The 19,530-nt window shown below is 48.8% G+C and overlaps 1 protein-coding gene and 1 long non-coding RNA gene across 4 annotated transcripts in view; one reads left to right on the forward strand and one right to left on the reverse strand.

Annotated features, from left to right (window-relative positions):
* Nucleotides 1–5,028: 5,028 nt before the first annotated feature.
* The window catches only part of EYA2 (EYA transcriptional coactivator and phosphatase 2), a 294,310-nt gene continuing 279,808 nt past the window's right edge, over nucleotides 5,029–19,530 (reverse strand). For 2 of the 3 annotated variants that reach the window (XM_032263648.1, XM_032263647.1), the window contains exons 13-16: nucleotides 13,940–14,054; nucleotides 12,613–12,734; nucleotides 10,191–10,291; nucleotides 5,029–5,816 (exon numbers count right to left, since the gene is read on the reverse strand). In XM_032263648.1, coding sequence (XP_032119539.1) covers nucleotides 5,736–5,816; nucleotides 10,191–10,291; nucleotides 12,613–12,734; nucleotides 13,940–14,054 — 419 coding nt within the window. In that variant the 3' untranslated portion in view covers nucleotides 5,029–5,735. Of the gene's footprint in view, nucleotides 5,819–10,190; nucleotides 10,292–12,612; nucleotides 12,735–13,939; nucleotides 14,055–19,530 lie in introns of all 3 variants that reach the window. The other variant, XM_032263649.1, reaches the window with a different exon arrangement.
* On the forward strand, nucleotides 10,226–19,308 carry LOC116540237. The gene is made up of 4 exons (XR_004264358.1): nucleotides 10,226–10,435; nucleotides 11,872–12,082; nucleotides 15,440–15,540; nucleotides 18,980–19,308. It is a non-coding gene; the product is annotated as an uncharacterized LOC116540237 (long non-coding RNA).

The raw sequence follows: 19,530 nt of genomic DNA on the forward strand, positions 1-19,530 counted from the left end.
GGCACCTGCAGGCGGCTGGGCCAGCTGTGGGGCCGCACTGCCCCCTGGTGGTTGCAGGCGAGCACAGCTTCTCGGGCGCTGAGCTTGCATCATGGGGCTTAAAATATTCTGGGAAAAATGCTCCAGCGTTTTTAAGGTAAATTCTCCTGTTCCCAGAATGAGCCACAGCCCCATGCAAGAACATGGGTACATCTCAAAAACATCTGAGTCCAAGAAGCCAGGCACCAAAGATTACGCTCTGAGTCCGTTTATATGAAGTTCTAGATCAGGCCAAGCTATTTTTTTTTTTTTTTTTTTTTGAGACGGAGTTTCACTCTTGTTACCCAGGCTGGAGTGCAATGGCGCGATCTCGGCTCACCGCAACCTCCGCCTCCTGGGCTCAGCAATTCTCCTGCCTCAGCCTCCTGAGTAGTTGGGATTACAGGCACGCGCCACCATGCCCAGCTAATGTTTTGTATTTTTAGTAGAGACGGGGTTTCACCATGTTGACCAGGATGGTCTCGATCTCTTGACCTCGTGATCCACCCGCCTCGGCCTCCCAAAGTGCTGGGATTACAGGCTTGAGCCACCGCGCCCGGCTCAAACTATCTTAACGACAGGAACTAGAACAGTCATGGAATGTGGATATAGACTGGGCGGGGCACATCCAGCCGTTTGCCTGGAAACGTTTTCCATCTTGATTTGGGTGCTGTAATTATCCCAGCATAATCATATGTAAAAATAATTGAGATTTGAGATTTGTGCAATAAACTTTATATTAATTTCAAAATTAAAAAAATTTCTGAAACGTATGAAGGAATCCGTTGCCCAGATGCTTCATGTTGCCCCTCTAACCATTCTCCCGACAGCAGCCAGGGTGATTCTGAGAATATCAATCACATCACAGCAACCTCCTGTTTAAAACCTGACTGGTTTTAAGCACCCTGCTTAAAACCTTCTGTCTTTTCCCTGGATTTAGAATATAATCCAAAATCCAAAATGAATAGGGTTCCATCAGCTCTGGCCTGGTCTTGCCCTTGGATCCTATCACGCCCACCCCCTCCAACCCTGGCCTTGGCCTCCAGCCACACCGGCTTCCTTTCTTTCCTTTGTCCTGCCTGGAACCATGTACTTCCTGCACCTCTCCTTGGAATGCTGTCCCTGGCCTTTCTTCTTGTACTGGTCTCAGCTCAAATGTCACCTCCTCCAGCGAGTCCACAGCAAGCCCCATGCTGTTCTGGCGAGTCTATGCTGCATCCCCCCAATCCTTGCTTCTGAAGTGGCTTTGTACTGGGGAAGAAAGCAGCCTCCATCTTTGGGCTAACAGTACCATGCTGTGTGTCCTAAAGCTAAAATCTCAGCCAGCAAAACGATCCTCAATATTTTACCTGGACAAGCACCAAGACCCCTTCATGGTCCCTGAACGTTCCCTGGAGAGATGCTGCTATTTCTCTTGGGACCCCTTTCAACAATTCTTTTAAAAGTTGGTTAACTTAGGCCTCCAAGATCCACCTTCACCCTGCTGTGGGTCACAGGGCCCCTTCTCTCCTGCTGACCTCAAGGCAGATCTCGGAAGGGGACATGGATTGTGGCTCAAGACTGAACGAAAGCCTGTGACTGAGGTGTGTGTGCTGGTTCCCAGCTCCTGGCTGGCGAAAACCTTTCTTCATGTGGGACTGGGCGGCAAAGGCTGCCTCAGTGTCAGTGGGACTGCTTTCTCCCCGGTTCCCTCTGCTCTGTGACAGTCGGGACCTCATCTGCTCGTTTTCACCTCTGCATCCAGAACTCGAAACGAGCACCTGGTAAATAACAGAGCTGTGCTTAACCTGGATCTATCTCCAGAACACATCACTAAGTGAAAAAAAGCCAATGGCACTTGCCATCCTTTGTGTAACAATGAAGAAGAAATAAGATATCATATTTGCACAAATAAACTTTAAAAGAATAGAAAATAAATTAAGGGGCCGGGCACAGTGGCTCACGTCTGTAATCCCAGCACTTTGGGAGGCCGAGGCAGGCGAATCATTTGAAGTCAGGAGTTCAAGACCAGCCTAGCCAACATGGTGAAACCCCATCTCTACTAAAAATATGAAAGCTAACCAGGCATGATGGCTCACACCTATAGTCCCAGCTACTTGGGAGGCTGAGGTATGAGAATCGCTTGAACCCAGGAGGCAGAGGTTGCAGTGAGCTGAGATCACACCACTGCACTCCAGCCTGGGCAACAGAGTGAGAATTGGTCTCAAAAAAAAAAAAAAAAAAAATTAAGGAATGCAGCTGCTTACAGGAGGCTGATGAAATCAGACATATGAGTGACAGGTGGGAGAGGGCCTTCATCACGTTGAAAATTGTGAATGGAAGAGCTGGAAGGGCATGGATGAGTGGATGTTCCAGCTACTTTGAACCTGGTTACCAGGACTTTCCCAGGGGTCCCTGGCTCTCAGACCACTGAGATCATCCTGTGTTGGGCAATGGGGCTCAGGGAGGGGCCTTTCTTGCTACACTATCCTTACTCCCCAGCAGCTCCGAGTCACCCAGAAGGAATTCAAGTTAAAACGCTTGCCTTCAAGACTGTGGACTGTTAACTTTCATCAGAAGCAGCCTTTGGCATTTAATCATCACAACAAAAAAGTAGTCAATCACCTAGGTAGTTTAATTTCAGGGTCAAGGGGAAGATCTATTTCATCCAAGATCTCCTCCTGTGTGCATAGCTGAAATTCTACTTGTGTTTCTAATGAAATCCTACTAAAAGAAAAAAATTTCTTAATAAGTAACTTACCCTTTGTTGGAATCTAAACAGGATTTTCCCCGACAGCAGGTTTGATGGTAGGAAGGGAGAAATGGGGAGATCATGATTATAAGTGGGTTTCTGTGTGGCAAGGCTGCTAAACAGTGGGGAGTCTGGGGGATTTGGGGGATTCAGGGTATTCACATCACTGACTCCCCGTGGATGGTTGGTGACTGGGTGGCTGTACTCCAGTCTCTTTTTCCACTCCAGCCAGAAGTCAACTCATCCAATTAAGCTCCTCCACTCACTCTAGAAGAAACCTAAGCTGGCAGATGATAGTGAGGCTGACTTAGATATTTTAGGCAACATTAAAGATTCTTCACTTCCATTCCACTCTCTATCCATCTAACCGTCCCACTTCATTTCCATTTAACTTTCCATCCACCTGCCCATTAAACTTTCCTCTCACCCACATATCCAGCCATCACACATCATCAATCATTCCATCCATCTACCCATCCAAACAACCCACTCATTTATCCACTAACTCACCCACCTAACCATCTATCCGTATTTCCGTAAAACCACCCTACCATTCACTCATCCAAACCATCACCTATTCATTCATCTCACCACACAAGTATTTGGCTATTGATCTGGTCATCTATCCAATAATCCGCCAGTTCATCCATATACCCATAATGTATCCAACTATCCATCTAGTCATCCCAAATAGGTATCCGTTCATTCATCTATCCATCTTCCAGTCACCCAATTACCCACCCACCTTCCAATTAACCATCTAATCACCTAACCAACCAGCCATCTACTTACCTACTCAACTATTTAACCATCCATTTTATCCATTTGTCCAAATGGCCATTTACCCATATTATCATCCATCTGGCTGTGATTCCATTAATATTTCCATCCTTCATTCTATCCCATCTATAACGGCATTCTACTTTGTGTCAGGCTACTTTGAGCCTGTGGATATAGAGATGAAACCAACAGCACCTACCCCTTGAGAAGCTCCAAGTCTAGTAAGGGAGTCTATCTGACCCTTGGTGATGGCTTTTAAAAAAAATTTAAGACAGGGTCTTGCTCTGTCACCCTGGCTGGAGTGCAGCAGTGTCATCATGGCTCACTACAGCCTCAACTTCCTGGGCCCAAGAGATCCTCCCATCTCTGCCTCCTGAGTAGTTGGGACTACAGGTGCATGCTATACACGTGGCTGTTGTATTTTTTGTAAGGGTGGGATTTCACCATGTTGCCCAGGTTGGTCCCAAACCCCTGGGCTCCAGCGATCCACACGCCTTGGCCTCCCAAGGTGTTGGGATTACAGGCATGAGCCACCATGCCTGGCTAGTGATAGTTTTCTAGTCATCAGAGATTCTAGCTCTGAGACTCCAGTTGCAGAGATCTCCATCTCCCATGACATGGGGCAGCTGACTGATAATTCAGGATTTTACCATTGTTAATACGGAAGGAGCCTCTATTTCTGCTTAGCATCCAGTCAAATAGACCCAGGTCCTGCCTGGTCTGCTATGGGTAGTGACAATGCTCCAGATGTCTTTGGAACGTCTCCAGATGTCCCCCCTTGCCCCTTACACCGGATCCTTCACTCACGCCCCATCCACTGGAAAATGAAGTCCTACCATTGGAATGGCAGTCAGTGGCATTTTCCAGCCCGTCCCTCAACTCCTCCAATTCTTTTAATAAAAGCTCATTTTTTTTTTCCCTTGGAGGTTCGGCTTCTTCAACTTGCTGTTCAGGACAGAATCCAACCCAAAATCCCAGCTCCACGGGCTGCCTGAGCCTCAGATTTGGCCAACGAGGCACAGTCCTGGGGCTTTCGCTGCACCTGCTGTGAAGAAGGCGCTCTCCTTCTGTCTGCGTGGTTTTGCTGAAAGACTCTCGGAGCCATCTTTGCCACACAGGGAAGAGCCTGCCTGAGAATTAAGGCCACATGAGAGAAAGCCATTTCATCACCTGAATCCCGACAGATACCACCTAAAGTTCCTGGAGACACTTGTCCCTGTGTCCTTCCTCTCCCCCCTTCCCTCCCTCCTTCCCTCCCTCTCTCCCTCCTTCCCTCCCTCCCTCCCTCCTTCCCTCCCTCTCTCCCTCCTTCCCTCCCTCCCTCCTTCCCTCCCTCTTTTTCTCACTCTTCTCCTTCCTCCCTTAAGCCACCCCATTTTTTCTTGGCTTAAGCCAGTGTGAGTTGGATTTTATTCTTTTGCAACTGATAAAGTCCTTAAAAAGGCCAACACATTTGGAAGCCTCAAGAGTGGCAATAAAGTAACCATACCCTACCCCACTTCAAAATGTAAACGTGGTTTTATTTAATGCCTTTTATCCATCACAAAGCACCCACTCCTTCCCAGCATCCCCCTCTTCCTAGAAAACAAGATGCAGCGTAAGGCACGTGCACTGTCCACATGACGTCAAGTAGGGTCTTTAAAAACAAAATAAGCAACAGTCTTCCCGACAGCTTGAACTGCCTCCCTCCTAATGTTCGAAGAATGATTGTCCCCCCAAAGCACAACTTGAGGAAGAGAGTGCTTACATTAGAACTGTGAACCACCCACATGCCAGCTCAAAAATCCAAACCAAACCAATGACTAAGAAACCCAGCCACACAGGTACAAGAGCAAAACTGCGGAGTAATGAGACTAGTCCATAAATTAAAAAGAAGACAAAACAAACGTGTCCCCTCCTCATCACCAGCCCTCCCCCACGTTGGCAATTCCTTGCTTTTGTTCTGTGAGTCGTGTAGAAGAGTCTAGACTCCTGAGCCAGCCCTTTGCCCCAAAGTCAAATAATCCGAAGCCAATGCTGGGTACTTGGCTTCTCCGAACCCTCTTTTGGACTGATCACGGCTTTGGAGATGGTCACTGGACATGTCCTGTGGGTGGCGGGGCCCCTGGCTGGTGTCCAACATCTGGGTCTCTGGAATTCTCGGCGGGGAGGTGGGGAAGGCAAGGGAGTCTGGGAGTGATGGCCAGTGGAGATGCTGCCGATCCTGCTATAAATACTCCAGCTCCAGGGCGTGCCTCAGTGCCTCCAGGTCCGCGTGGCAGGATATCCGCCAGAAAGGCATGTTGTGCTGAAATACGGAACACCAGCCACAAGGTTATGGCCCCGCCCCTGCCCCTGGGTCCCACGTCTGTGGTTATAGGGCCATGTGAGATGTCAACCCAGTTAAGTCTAGCATGTGGGGACTTCCCAAACTATGCGGCACTTGATGTGGCTGGCAGACCCACATCTGGCCAGTACCCACCAGTATGGCTGACCATTTCTATCCACTCACAGCCTGCTCTGATGGCCTCATCCAGCACTGCCCAGCGTGTTCCCTGTTTGCCCCTCTTGCCTCCATTGGTACCAGCGTGGTCTTAGGTGGTGCACTGACATGGTGTTAAATTGCACAGTGGGAAAGCAATTCTTTTTAAACATTTGTTCTTGTCTGGGTACTGTGGCCCATGCTTGTAATCCCAGAACTTTGGGAGGCTGAGGCAGGAGGACTGCTTGAGGCCAGGAGTTGGAGGCTGCAGTGCTCTGAATCTCTTACTTCAAGAAGAAAGTCACAGCTAGGTGCTGGAACTCCCCCCCAACATTTGACAGTCTCCACTGTGAACAAACAGAGCTGGTCTTGGAGTCTTGAGCAAGTCACGGTAGCTAGCCAGGTCAGGGTGACACGAATCTGCTTTCTTAACAGCTTTTTTCTTTTCTTTTCTTTTTTTTTTTTGAGACGGAGTTTCGCTCTTGTTACCCAGGCTGGAGTGCAATGGCGCGATCTCGGCTCACCGCAACCTCCGCCTCCTGGGTTCAGGCAATTCTCCTGATCAGCCTCCTGAGTAGCTGGGATTACAGGCACACGCCACCATGCCCAGCTAATTTTTAGTATTTTTAGTAGAGACGGGGCTTCACCATGTTGACCAGGATGGTCTCGATCTTTTGACCTCGTGATCCACCCGCCTCAGACTCCCAAAGTGCTGGGATTACAGGCGTGAGCCACCGCGCCCAGCTTTTTTTTTTTTTTTTTTTTTTTTTAAAAAAAAAGATGGGGTTTCACTGTGATGGCTAGGCTGGTCTTGAACTCCTGACCTCAGGTGATCCACCCACCTCGGCCTCCCAAAGTGCTAAGATTACAGGCGTGAGCCGCCGCGCCAGGCCTGTTCATAGCTTTTATCTTTTCCTTCTTTTTACAGCAGGTGGTGCTTGCTTCAAGTTATTATCATGATGTTGAGTTTTTTCTTTTCTTTTTGGGACAGCGTATATCTTTGTTGTCCAGGCTAGAGTGCAGTGACACAATCTCTGCTCACTGTAGCCTCAACCTCCCAGGCTTAAGCGATCCTCCCACCTCAGCCTCCCGGGTAGCTGGGACTACAGATGCACGCCACCCATATCTGGCTAATTTTTGTATTTTTTGTAAAGATAGCTTTTCACCATGCCCAGGCTGGTCTCAAACTCCTGGGCTCAAGTGATCCATTCACCTCAGCCTCCCAAAGTGTTGGGATTAAGGCATGAGCCATCCTGTCCAGCTGAATTTTCATTTTTTTTTTTTTTTAATTTTAGAGATAGAGTCTCACTTTGCTGTCCAGGCTGGAGTGCAGATCATGGCTCATTGCAGCCTTCAGCTCTTGGGCTCAGCTGATCCTTCTGACTCAGCCTCCTGATATCCAGAAAAACAGGAAAAAGGGATGCAGGACAAACTGTATATATAATTTGGAGGAATGAGTGCTGGGGTTTCTCAGTAGTTTAAAGATAATAAATAAGACTACTAAATAAGACTACATCTTATTTATGCCCGGCCTGTTCTGTAGTTTCTAAACAATTCCCAGAAGCAGAAAACCATCTCCTATGGGAACAGCTCTCATCTCTGCCTTCTCACTGCCCCAGTGTTCCCACCCGGCCCTCATCCTGGCCAAGCCTTCCTTTCTTTGCAAGGACGGATTCTGATTGCCACCTGGCCAGTCCTGCCCTCTTTAAAGAGTGTGGCTCATACCTGTAATCCCAGCACTTTGGGAGGCTGAGGTGGGCAGATCACCTGAGGTCAGGAGTTTGAGACCAGCCTGGCCAACATGGCAAAACCCTGTCTCTATTTTTGTAATCTACTAATTACAAAAATTGGCTGGGCGTGGTGGCTCACACCCGTAATCCCAGCTACTTGAGGCTGAGGCATGAGAATCGCTTGAACCTGGGAGGCGGAGGTTGCAGTGAGCAGAGATTGCACCACTGCACTCCAGCTTGGGTGACAGAGTGAGACTCAAAAAAAAAAAAAAAAAAAAAGAATGATTCATTTTTCTGAGAGAGAATGAGCAAAGGTGAAAGAAAGAGAACGTTCCAGCTGCCTCTACCCCAGGCTTAAAGGCTCCGGAGTGCCAGTGGATTCATCACTCGTGGAGAGGCGGAGCCAAATGACCCACTAAAGTGGAGATATTAGCAACACTGTCCGCAGAAACTGCTGACGTCCCTGGTCCTGTGGCCGTATGTCACACCGCTCAGGTGTCCGGTGGCCTGGGCTAATGCTTTCCATCCGTCAGCTGAGAGCGCTGTGGGTGGATGCGTTTCTCACGAATGCGCTGGGGCTTCTGCCTCAACACTGGCAGACAGACTTTTACGGGAGTTGTGTGTGTGGCGGGTGTGTATCTAGTCTTCTCTGGTGGACTCTACTCTTGCCTGACTAGCTCAGGGGTGAGAACCAACTGTGTTGAAACTCATAAGTCTGTCCCCTCCCTGTCAGGCGTTTGGAGCAAGACACAGGTAGGTTTGTGTCAGATGTGTGACCTTAGGCAAATTAATTAATTAACCTCTCTGAGTCTCAAATTCTGTCCTCTATAAAATGAGGTATGGCCAGGCACAGGCCTGTAATTCCAGGTTTTTGGGAGGCCAAGGTGGGCACATCGTATGAGTCCAGGAGTTTGAGGCCAGCCCAGGCAACATGGCAAAACCTCATCTCTACAAAAAAAAAATACAAACAATTAGCCAGGCATGGTGGTGCCTGCCTATAGTCCCAGCTACTTGGAGGTTGAGGTGGGAGGATCAGTTGTGCCCAGGAGGTAGAGGCTGCAGTAAGCTGAGACTGTGCCACTGCACACAAGCCTAGGTGACAGAGTGAGACCCTATCTCTTAAAAAAAAAAAAAAAAAAAAAAAAAAAAAAGGGATGCAATGATGCCCACTTACTTTGTAGGAGTTTTTGGAGGACTGAATACCAGGATGACGTTAGCAATCAAGTTATGGTGTTAGGCCAGGCGCCATGTAATCCCAGCACTTTGAAAGGCCAACGCAGTGGATCACAAGGTCAAGAGATCGAGACCATCCTGGCCAACATGGTGAAACCCTGTCTCTACTAAAAAATATAAAAATTAGCTGGGTATGGTGGCAGGCGCCTGTAGTCCCAGCTACTCGGGAGGCTGAGGCAGGAGAATCACTTGAACTTGGGAGCCAGAGGTTGCAGTGAGCCGAGATTGAACCACTGCAGTCCAACCTGGCAACAGAGCAAGACTCTGTCTCACAAAAAACAACAAAAGTTACAGTGGTGAAGGGCATGGGGTTAGGGCAGCACCTCAAGATGCCAGCCACAGCCGGCCACACACCGGTGTGACTGACCCTGCCAGCTGCCCTTCAAGATCATTTCTCCCCTTCTCTCTCAGAAGCAGCTCCCATTTCTTAGCAGGGCTTGGTGGCTGCTAATAGAGATGACATCTCCTGGGAAAGGGGAGGGGCCTTCCAGGTGGAGGGAACAGTGCCTGCAAAGCCTTCCAAGCTCCTCTCTCCCGAGGCCCTCTCCCAGGACCCTAGGGCTTCCCTCTTCTTCTGGGTTTCATCTGCTGAGACCCTACACATTTTTGCATTTCCTTGGGATTTGTTGCCAGGCAGAGATGGGGGAAACCAGGTCCCCCTAATTAAGCTCTGTGACATTAACAATCCACTTCCCAGGCCTCCGGGTGGGGGGTGGCAGCCTCTCTGGGGTGCTGTTGACAGGTCCAGACCCAGGACTTTGGCAGCTGTTTCTTTTCCAAGAACAGAGATGTGGCCACCAGAACCCCCTGCCCTCTCCTCACGGGCCCGAGATCACAAATGCAGGATTTTCTTTTTCATTAGCTTAATGCTGTCTTTATTAACTGGGAAGGGTTCCTGGAACATATGATCAGTAAGTATTAAATAAAACACACCCACGTGCACTGGCCCCCCACCAGCCTGCCCCGCCGGAGCGACTCTGGGCTCCCAAGCAGTTGTTCCAGAAACAGTCCAGGGCTACCAGGGGCGGCAGCCAGAGGCAGAGAGGGGGATTTGTAGAAGGAAATTACTCAGGATGCTTCTGCGATTTGCAGATGGAATGGACCGCAGAGCAAGGAGCCTGGGAAGGAGGACCCAGCCAGCCACGGGGAGGGGAGGAAATCACGGAAAGAGCCCTTGAAGACCATGATGGGTGCTCACAAGAGCAGGAAAACGCAGTCTGAGAGGCGGAAGAAGTACCTTTTTCGCTCCTTGCTCCTCTTCCACACCATCACCGATCACCACATAGACAGCTTTTCTGCCGAATCTCTGCATTATCCTCTCGAAGCAGCTCTCCTTCCCTGCACGCACACAGGAAAGAAAGAAAAAGGGCTCGGTGAGGACCCAGGACTGCAGCCAATACCCGCTCATTAAGAGCTGGCCGCCTGCAGCCGTGCTCCCAAGGGTCCGGTATGACTCATCTCGTGCTTGCGCAGCCTTCTCAGGTGAGCACTGTTACCATTCCCAGGTAAGGATGATGACAGCTGGAAACACAGCGAGGGCCAGCAGCTTGCCCAGCGCCACACAGCAGGAGGAGGCAGCGCAGGGGTTACAGCAGGCTCCGGAGCACCTGCAGCTGCCTGATGGAGGAGTGGCAATGGATACGCACCATTTGAACGCGCTTAATGTCATGTGCTGGACACTTTTTTTTTTTTTTTGAGACACAGTCTCCTCTATCGCCAGGCTGGAGTGCAGTGGTGTGATCCCGGCTCACTGCAACTTCTGTTTTCCAGTTTCAAGCAATTCTTCTGCCTCAGCCTCCCGAGTAGCTGGGACTATAGGCACGCACTGCCAGGCCCGGCTAATTTTTTGTACTTTTTAGTAGGGACGGGGTTTCACCATGTTGGCCAGGATGATCTGGATCTCTTGACTTTGTGATCCGCCCCCCTCGGCCTCCCAAAGTGCTGGGATTACAGGCGTGAGCCACCACGCCCAGCCTGTTTTTTGAGACACAGTCTTGCTCTGTTGCCCAGGCTGGAGTGCTTTGGTGCCATCTCAGCTCACTGTAACCTCCACTTCCCAGGCTCAAGTGATTCTCCTGCCTCGGCCTCCTGAGTAGCTGGGACCACAGGCATGTGCCACCATACCTGGCTAATTTTTGTACTTTTTAGTAGAGACAGAGTTTCACCATGTTGGCCAGGCTGGTTTCAAACTCCTGACCTCAGTGATCTGCCTGCCTTGGCTTCCCAAAGTGCTGGGATTATAGGCATGAGCCACCGCGCCCAGCCATCTTAACCATTTTTAAGTGTATAGTGCATGGCCTGAATTACTATAATTTTAAAGTCAAAAGGCACTTTTATATAGTGTTTGGGCATAGAACTTCAGTAAAACCAAAACTGCTCTAAGAAAATGCTGCCAAAGTACTGTGTTAATTTTCTTCTGCTTTAGAGAAAAAAAAAATGGAAAAAGCTTCTAATTAAAAATATCTTGGCATGGTGGCTCATGCCTGTAATCACAGCCCTTTGGGAGGCTGAGGTGGGAGGACTGCCTGAGGCTAGGAGTTTGAGGCTGTAGTGATCTTGCCACTGCACTCCAGACTGAGTGACAGCATGAGACCCTGTCTGAAAAAAAGAATCTTAACTAGATTTATTTTGTATTATTATACATTCTTAGTGATATAAGAATGAAAAAAATCAGCCCCTTGAAGAAAACCAATTATTTATCACCATGAAAAGATAACTGATGATAAACAAATGACGCTATTAATTTCCAGTTATTAAATTCTCTTACCTGATGAAAACTCTGAGCCTCGACTTGTTCTCTTTGTGAATAGGAAGATTAGCAGGTTTACAGAGCTGTTAAAGACAGGCTAGCACTAAATTAAGACTCTCTCCTTGAAAGAGAATTAAGAAAGATCATGCTTTTCTCTCTGTGGTTCCAGGTCTAATTCAAAGTTATTTGATGAACAAGGTTGTTTGATGTACCACCTAAGTTACAATCATCTCATGTACCATGCTGTAGTGGGAACTGTTTTGCTTCCTTAGTGATAGAATTCCATGAGCTGGGTGTATCATCACTGAGCTATGGACTACATTTCCCAGCTTCCCTGGCAGCTCCTTGTGGCCATGTGACTAAACTGTGGCTGACAGAAGGTGAGCAGAATGTAATGTGCATAGCTTTTGAGGTTGGCCTTCAAATATCAGACCCGCTAGAATGACCATGTGCTGGAACTCTGATTTGACCCCATACATGAGAATAAAACCATAAGAGATGGTGGAAAAATAAAATGGGAGAGACCTGGGTTTCTGGATGACTTTGAGGTCAGGGTGACTCCACCAGCCTGGATCACCTACCTCTGTTCTGTTCTATGAGGGAGAAATCAGCTTTGGCTCTTTTTGCTAGCCCTTGCATTTTGGGGTGTGTTTGTTACAGCAGCTGTGCCTATATCTGCACTCATACAGACACTCTGGAAAACTGTGGTCCTAACCAATGTCTTTAGACGCAGAGGTCAAGGCATGTGGTCTATGAGGGCTTCTTTGGGGATGTGAGTCATGGCCATGGGCAAATTCCATCAACTTCCCCAGGGAAGGAAACCTTAAGCATCCCATTCCCAGGATGGAAAGCTAACCCTGCCCGCCATCCCTGCATCCCTGCTCCCCACCGCGATCTGGCTTCTCCCTACCTGTCTTGGTTGCACTGTAGATGTTCTCAATAGGAAACACAGACCCCAGTCCATATAGCAGGACTTTGGCCAGGGCAGGAATTAGTTGAGTGGTGGTGACCAGCACATTGACACAGTTGGGCCTAAGGACAAAGGAGACTGTGGATTAGAACTCAGAAGGACCACAAGGCCAGGCCTCCTCCCACTGCATGAGCCTGGAGTTGGCCGGAAATCTGGTAGGCTTGGAGGCTGTGGCTGTCATCTTCATGGTTCGGGCCCAGGGATTCTCCAACTGTTCCTCTCTTTTAAGCCTGAAGCTGCCTGACAGAGTGAATTGTAGTATGGGGGGAATACTTTTCTTATTCAAAAAAGCAAATGTTTAGGCGGGGCATGGTGGCTCATGCCTGTAATCTGAGCACTTTGGGAGGCCAAGGCGGGTGGAACATGAGGTCAGGAGTTTGAGACTGGCATGACCAACATGGTGAAACTCCGTCTCTGCTAAAAATACAAAAATTAGCTGGATATAGTGGCAGGCGCCCGTAATCCCAGCTACTCGGGAGGCTGAGGCAGGAGAATTGCTTGAACTGGGAGGTAGAGGTTGCAGCAAGCCGAGATCGCGCTACTGCACTCTGGCCTGGGCGACAGAGCGAGACTCCGTCTTAAAAAAAAAAAAAAACAAAAAAAAACCCAAATGTTTATTGCAAGGGCCATATATTTAAATAGTTGCAGGTAATGTAAATGAGCAATATGGAACAATTGTAGGACAATAGGGAGAGGTGGGGCCTGGGGTAAGCTGGAGCCTGGATGCCAGTTCTTATCCTTTGAGAGAATCCAGAAACCTGGAAACCTGTTGGGTCCCAAAAAGTCTCTGCAGCTGTTAGCTCAGCTGTGAACAGGGTATCCACTGAGTTGTGCACTTAGGCTTTATTAAATATTTGGGCTGGGCACGGTGGCTCACGCCTGTAATTCCAGCACACTTTGGGAGGCCAAGATGGGTGGATCACCTGAGGTCAGGAGTTCAAGACCAGCCTGGTTAACATGGTGAAACCCCATCTCTATTAAAAATACAAAAATTAGCTGGGCATGGTGGTGGGCACCTGTAATCCCAGCTACTCAGGAGGCTGAGGCAGGAGAATCACCTGAACCTGGGAGTGAGAGGTTGTGGTGAGCTGAGATCATGCCACTGCACTCCAGCCTGGGTGATAGAGTGGGACTCTGTCTCAAAAAAGAAAATTTTGGAAAATTTGCAAGTGAGAATTTGAGGCGTCCTATTCTCCCAAGTGTGGAGCCAACACTGCTTACTGGGAGAAAGTTCAGTGGCACAGAGGAAAATGGGGCTGCCACTTGCCGGGAGTTGATGAGGTTTAGCGCCTTCAAGGAGTGGGTCAGCCAGAGGTCTGTGAGAGCTTCTAGCTCGGCTCGGAGCTGTAGCCAGGTCTCCCTTTTGGGAGCTCCTATCAATCCTGTGGACAAAGGAAATAAAGATGTAGTCATCATATTAGAAAGATCTGGGGGATGAAGGTAGGGAACAGGAGTCTAGTTACTGTACCCTGAGGGTTAAAATCCGATGCCACCCAAAATAAACTTCAGTCCAGCAGCTTCTCTTAATCTTATCCTGAGATCAGCAGATTGATCCATTCACTGAGTGATCCACCCACTCATCCATCTATCCATCCATCCATCCACCAACCCAATATCCATCCATTCATCCATCCATCCACCCACCCACCTATTTACCCATCCATCCACCCGATATCCATCCAGCCATCCATCCATCCACCTATCCCCCCATCCATCTACCTACCCACCTAACCACCCATCCATCTACCCAATATCCATCTATCCATTCATCTACCCACCCAGCTATCTACCCATCCATCCATCCACCCAATATACATCCATCCATCCACCTATCCACCCATCCATCCATCCAATATCCATCCATCCACCCATCTACCCAATATCCATCTATCTACTCATCCATCCATCTACCCACCCACCTATCTACCCGTCCATCCATCTACCCAATATCCATCCATTCATCCATCCATCTACCCACCCACCTATCTACCCATCCATCCATCCACCCAATATCCATCCATCTACCCAATATCCATCTATTCATTCATCTATCCATCTACCCACCCACCTATCTACTCATCCATCCATCCACCCAATATCCATCCATCCATCCACCCATCCACCTACCCACCCACCTATCTACTCATCCATCCATCCACCCAATATCCATCCATCCATCCACCCATCCACCCAATATCCATCTGTCCATTCATCCATCCATCTACCTACCCACCTATCTACCCATCCATCCATCCACCCAGTATCCATCCATCCATCCATCCACCCACCCACCTATCCCCCCATCCATCTACCTACCCACCTATCCACCCATCTATCCACCTAATATCCATCCATCCATCCATCCATGCACCTATCCACCAAATATCCATCCATCCATCCATCCATCCACCCACCCACCTATCCACCCATCCATCCACCCAATCATCCATCCATCCATCCATCCACCCAACTACCCACCCATCCACCCCGCCTTCCATCCATCTATGCATCCAACAACAAATTCAGGAGTGTCTTCTAGGTGCTTGATATTGTAATAGGCACTGAATACACAGATATGAACAAAAATATGCAGATTATAGAGCTTATATTGTTATGGTGGAGTCAGGGAATTAATAATAAAATAAAAAAATAATGATGAACATTTCTGAGTGCTTATTATGTGCAGGGCTCTGCTTTTAACACGATTTATTTCATTCTCACAATGACCCTAGAGGTGGACACCATTTTTATTTCTGTTTTTTTTTAGGTGAAGAAACAGGCTTTGTGATGTTGACTGACTTGCTCACCATAGGGGGAAAATAATGGGTAAAGGTCGGGCACCAGGCAGCTGACTTCCAGAGCCACCCTGTGGGTATTTCTCAGCCTGCTATTCTGTCAGCCTTCAGTAGCTTTAAGATACAGTTCAAAGCCCCCAGCAGCATGATCCTGGCTCTGCTGAGTCTCATCTCCCCACTGTCTTTCCATTGTAGCCCCGGAGGCCTCTTGTTGGTTTCCTGAAACACCAAGTGAGCTCCTGCCCCAGTACCTTTGCATACCTCATTTCAGAACCTGGACCACTCTTCTTATCCCATATCCAGCTTTTGCCTGGTTAAATCCCTCACACTCTGCATTTAGGCCTCGTCTTTTTTTTTTTTTTTTTTAGACAAAGTCTTGCTCTGTCACCCAGGCTGGAGTGCAGTGGTATGATCATGGCTCATTGCAGCCTCAGTCTCCTAGGCTCAAGCAATCCTGCACGCTTCCCACCTTAGCCTCCTGAGTAGCTGGAACTCCAGGTGCCTGCCACCATGTCTGGCTAATTTTTGTATGTTTCATAGAGGTAGAGTCTTGCTATGTTGCCCAAACTGGTCTTGAACTCCTGGCCTCAAGCAATCCTCCCTTGGCATCCCAAAGTGCTGGAATTACAGGCATGAGCCTTCGCATCCTGCCTCGAGGCCTCATCTCAAATGCCGTTTATTCTGGAAGGTCTAACCTGATCTCTGCAGGCTGGGGCAGGTCTCTCTAGTTTATATTCTCCCAACACACAGTAGCTCTTCTTCAAAGCACTTCTCACAACTAGAATTTTAAGCGTATCTATGTGAAAATGTGTTTCGCATCTGCCTTGGCCATTAAGCTGTTCACTTTATGAGGGCAGGAACCAAGTCGGGCCTGTTCTGTAGCTGGGGCTGGCCTGTGCTTGGTGCCGAATCAGTATTTGCTGAAGGAAGAATGAATTCATTAGGACCAAATGCTGCCTGAGCCTGTGGTATTCAGACATTATCTTCTGTAAATAGAAGATCTCCGTGTCCAAACTCCTCCCTGTGGGCTGCAAGGCCCTACGTCATCTGGACACTGCCAGCTCTGTCACCCCGTCCTTGACCACGTGCTCCCTCGCTCCAGCCACGCTGGCTTTCTTTATCTTTCTGAAAAGTGTCACACTCCTTTGGTCTCAGAGACTTCTCATTTGCTGTTTGTGGCAGACACTGTTAGTTGCCATCCACTATCCATTTTTCTCACTTGTAATTAGTAAAAATATAAATACAAAAGGATCTTCTCATGAGTAGTAAGAATTCGGATTTTAGTTGGGTGAGGTGGCTCATGCCTATAACCCCAGCACTTTGGGAGGCTGAGGTGGGAGGATTGCTTGAGCCAGGAGTTTGAGACCAGCCTGGGCAAGACAGGAAGACCTTGTCTCTTCAAAAAATTAAAAAATTAACCAGGCATGGTAGCTTGTGCCTGTGGTACTAGTTACTCTGGAGGCTGAGGAGGATTGCTTCAGCCTCAGAAGTCGAGGCTGCAGTGAGCTGAGATCGTGCCACTGCACTCTAGCCTGAGAAAGAGAACAAGACCCAGTCTCAAAAAATAAATAAGTAAAAAGATAGAAGGGGCCGGGCGCGGTGGCTCATGCCTATAATCCCAGCACTTTGGGAGGCTAAGGCAGGTGGATCACTTGAGCTCAGGAGTTTGAGACCAGCCTGGTCAACATGGTAAAAACCTGACTCTACTAAAAATACAAAAATCAGCCGGGCATGGTGGCATGCTTCCGTAATCCCAGCTACTCGGGAGGCTGAGGCAGGGGAATCATTTGAACCCGGGAGGTGGAGGTTGCAGTGAGCCAAGATGGCACCATCGCACTCCAGCCTAGGTGACAAAGCAAGACTCTTGTCTCATAAAAAAAAAAAAAAAAAAAAGAATTTAAGTACTTTGCTCACTTGTTGATGGTCTGTTTTCTCCACCCATTGAATATAAACTTAGGAAACAGGGACCTTGTTTCTTTTGTTCACCGCTGAATCCACAACCTAGGCCTTTGATGATGGACACATGGACGAATGAATGAATGAATGAATGAATGAATGAATGAATCTTCATACTGCTACATGTCCCATCTTCGCATTAGTCTATAAACTCTTGAAGAACACATGACCTCTGGTTTTCCTCTCTCTCTGCACCTTCCCCAGAGACCCTTAGCTGGAACCCTCAGTAACAATACAAACTCACAAGAACTCAGCACTTTTCAATTGACAAAGGGCTTCCCACGGGCTGTCTTGTGTAGCTGACTGCCCAACCACCTGACTTTGCTCCATGCCAGGAGACATGCTTCAGGCTGTTTCCTCGGCTTTTTCCTCCAGGCTTGGCCTCCTTCCCACCTTCCCCAGGTAACCACAGCGCCACTTAAGAAGAGTTTATGTGTGTCAGATGCCGTTCTGAGCACCTTCCTGTGTGAATTCCCAATGTCCTGGCATGAATCCTAGAAGCTGGGCAGCATCAGTGGCCCCATTTTACACACGAGGAGGAAACTGAGGCACAAGGAGGTCAAATAACCTGCTCAGGGCTACACAGGAAGTGGTAGAGGGAGGAATGACATCAACGCAAGGCCCCTGATTCCAACCCCTGTCTTCTAGGTTACTAAGTATTTTCTCTAGCCTGTATTTTGCAGAAGTCTTTCTTCTAAGCGCACTTTTTTTTTTTTTTCTGAGACAGAGTCTCGCTGTGTCACCGAGGCTGGAGTTCAATGGTGTGATCTCAGCTCACTGCAACCTACGCCTCCCAGGTTCAAGCAATTCTCTGCCTCAGCCTCCCAAGTAGCTGGGACTACAGGCATGTGCCACTACGCCTGGCTAATTTTTGTATTTTTTAGTAGAGATGGAGTTTCACCATCTTGGCCAGGCTGGTCTTGAACTACTGACCTTGTGATTCACCCGCCTCAGCCTTCCAAAGTGGTGGGGTTACAGGCGTGTGTCACTGTGCCCAGCCTACCTCCTAAAACACTTGGAATTGTGGGAATCTGTGGTAATCCCCAGGCTGGAAGCCGCGGCCATGCATCTGGCTAGGTCTGTGATGCAGGAACAGCTGGGGAGGGGAAGGGGACCGGCATGCCACCAGCTGTGGACTCCTCATGAGCTGACAGCTCGGGTGATCTCCCCTCAGCTATGGGCAAGCAAAGCAGTCTGACAAAGCCCCAGCATTTCCCAGTCCTTAACCTGGATGGAGAGCAGATGCTCTCTGTTGGCCAACTCCATCCCTGTCTCCCCTGAGCAAGCCCTCCTGCTACCCTCCTCCGTCCGTGCAGGGTTGGGTATGCAGGCAGCACCCAACCTGCCAAGAGCTTGTTGCTTCACTCCTGCAATCAACACACTTGCATCCGAGAGGCCACCAAGTGTGGCCCTGAAGGGCAGAGGTGCTGGAGTCACCCTGGGACTCCACTGTGGCTCTTCTGCCTGGGCTGTGTGACGCTGGGCAGGATACTTAACCTCTGTAGTGTCAGTTTCCGCTTTGAGCAACACAGATGATAAAAACATTTACCTTACAGGGATGCTGTGAAGAGTAAAGGAGCTATGCCTTGACAACAGTGGCAAAACTGGCAGAGTAAGTGCTCCATAAATCCTAGCTACTGCCAGGAGTGTGCTTGGCACATGGGCTGGATTAGAACCGTAGCCACGAACACGATGGAAAGTCTGTCCCAAAGAACTGATGGGAAAGCTACCAGAGAAAGTGGAAGACATGGAACCTGAGGCTCCTAAGCAAAACTGAGAGGAACTAGTGACAAATGCCACCATGTACTGAGTGCCTGCTGTATACCAGGCACAGAGTCATGCCTTTTGTATGCATTAACAAAAAACCTCTCAATAATCCAGGGAAGCAGAAGTATTTGTACTCTTCATTTCACAGATCTAGAGACTGAGGCACAGAAAGATGACCGTACGTATGTTGCCTAAGGCCACGTAGCTAGAAAGTGGCAGAGCTGGGACTGGAAGTGGGTTCCGTCCAGTTTGAGAAGTGGGACTCTACTCTTTCTAGAAGCGGAGGGAAGGGGCACCAGAAGCTTTTGGGGCCAGTGTGTATCTTGCAGACACTATTAGC

Source organism: Sapajus apella, unplaced genomic scaffold (genome assembly GCF_009761245.1).
Source record: "Sapajus apella isolate SASKATOON/1434 unplaced genomic scaffold, GSC_monkey_1.0 scaffold137, whole genome shotgun sequence".
In the NCBI taxonomy this organism is placed as follows: Eukaryota; Metazoa; Chordata; class Mammalia; order Primates; family Cebidae; genus Sapajus; species Sapajus apella.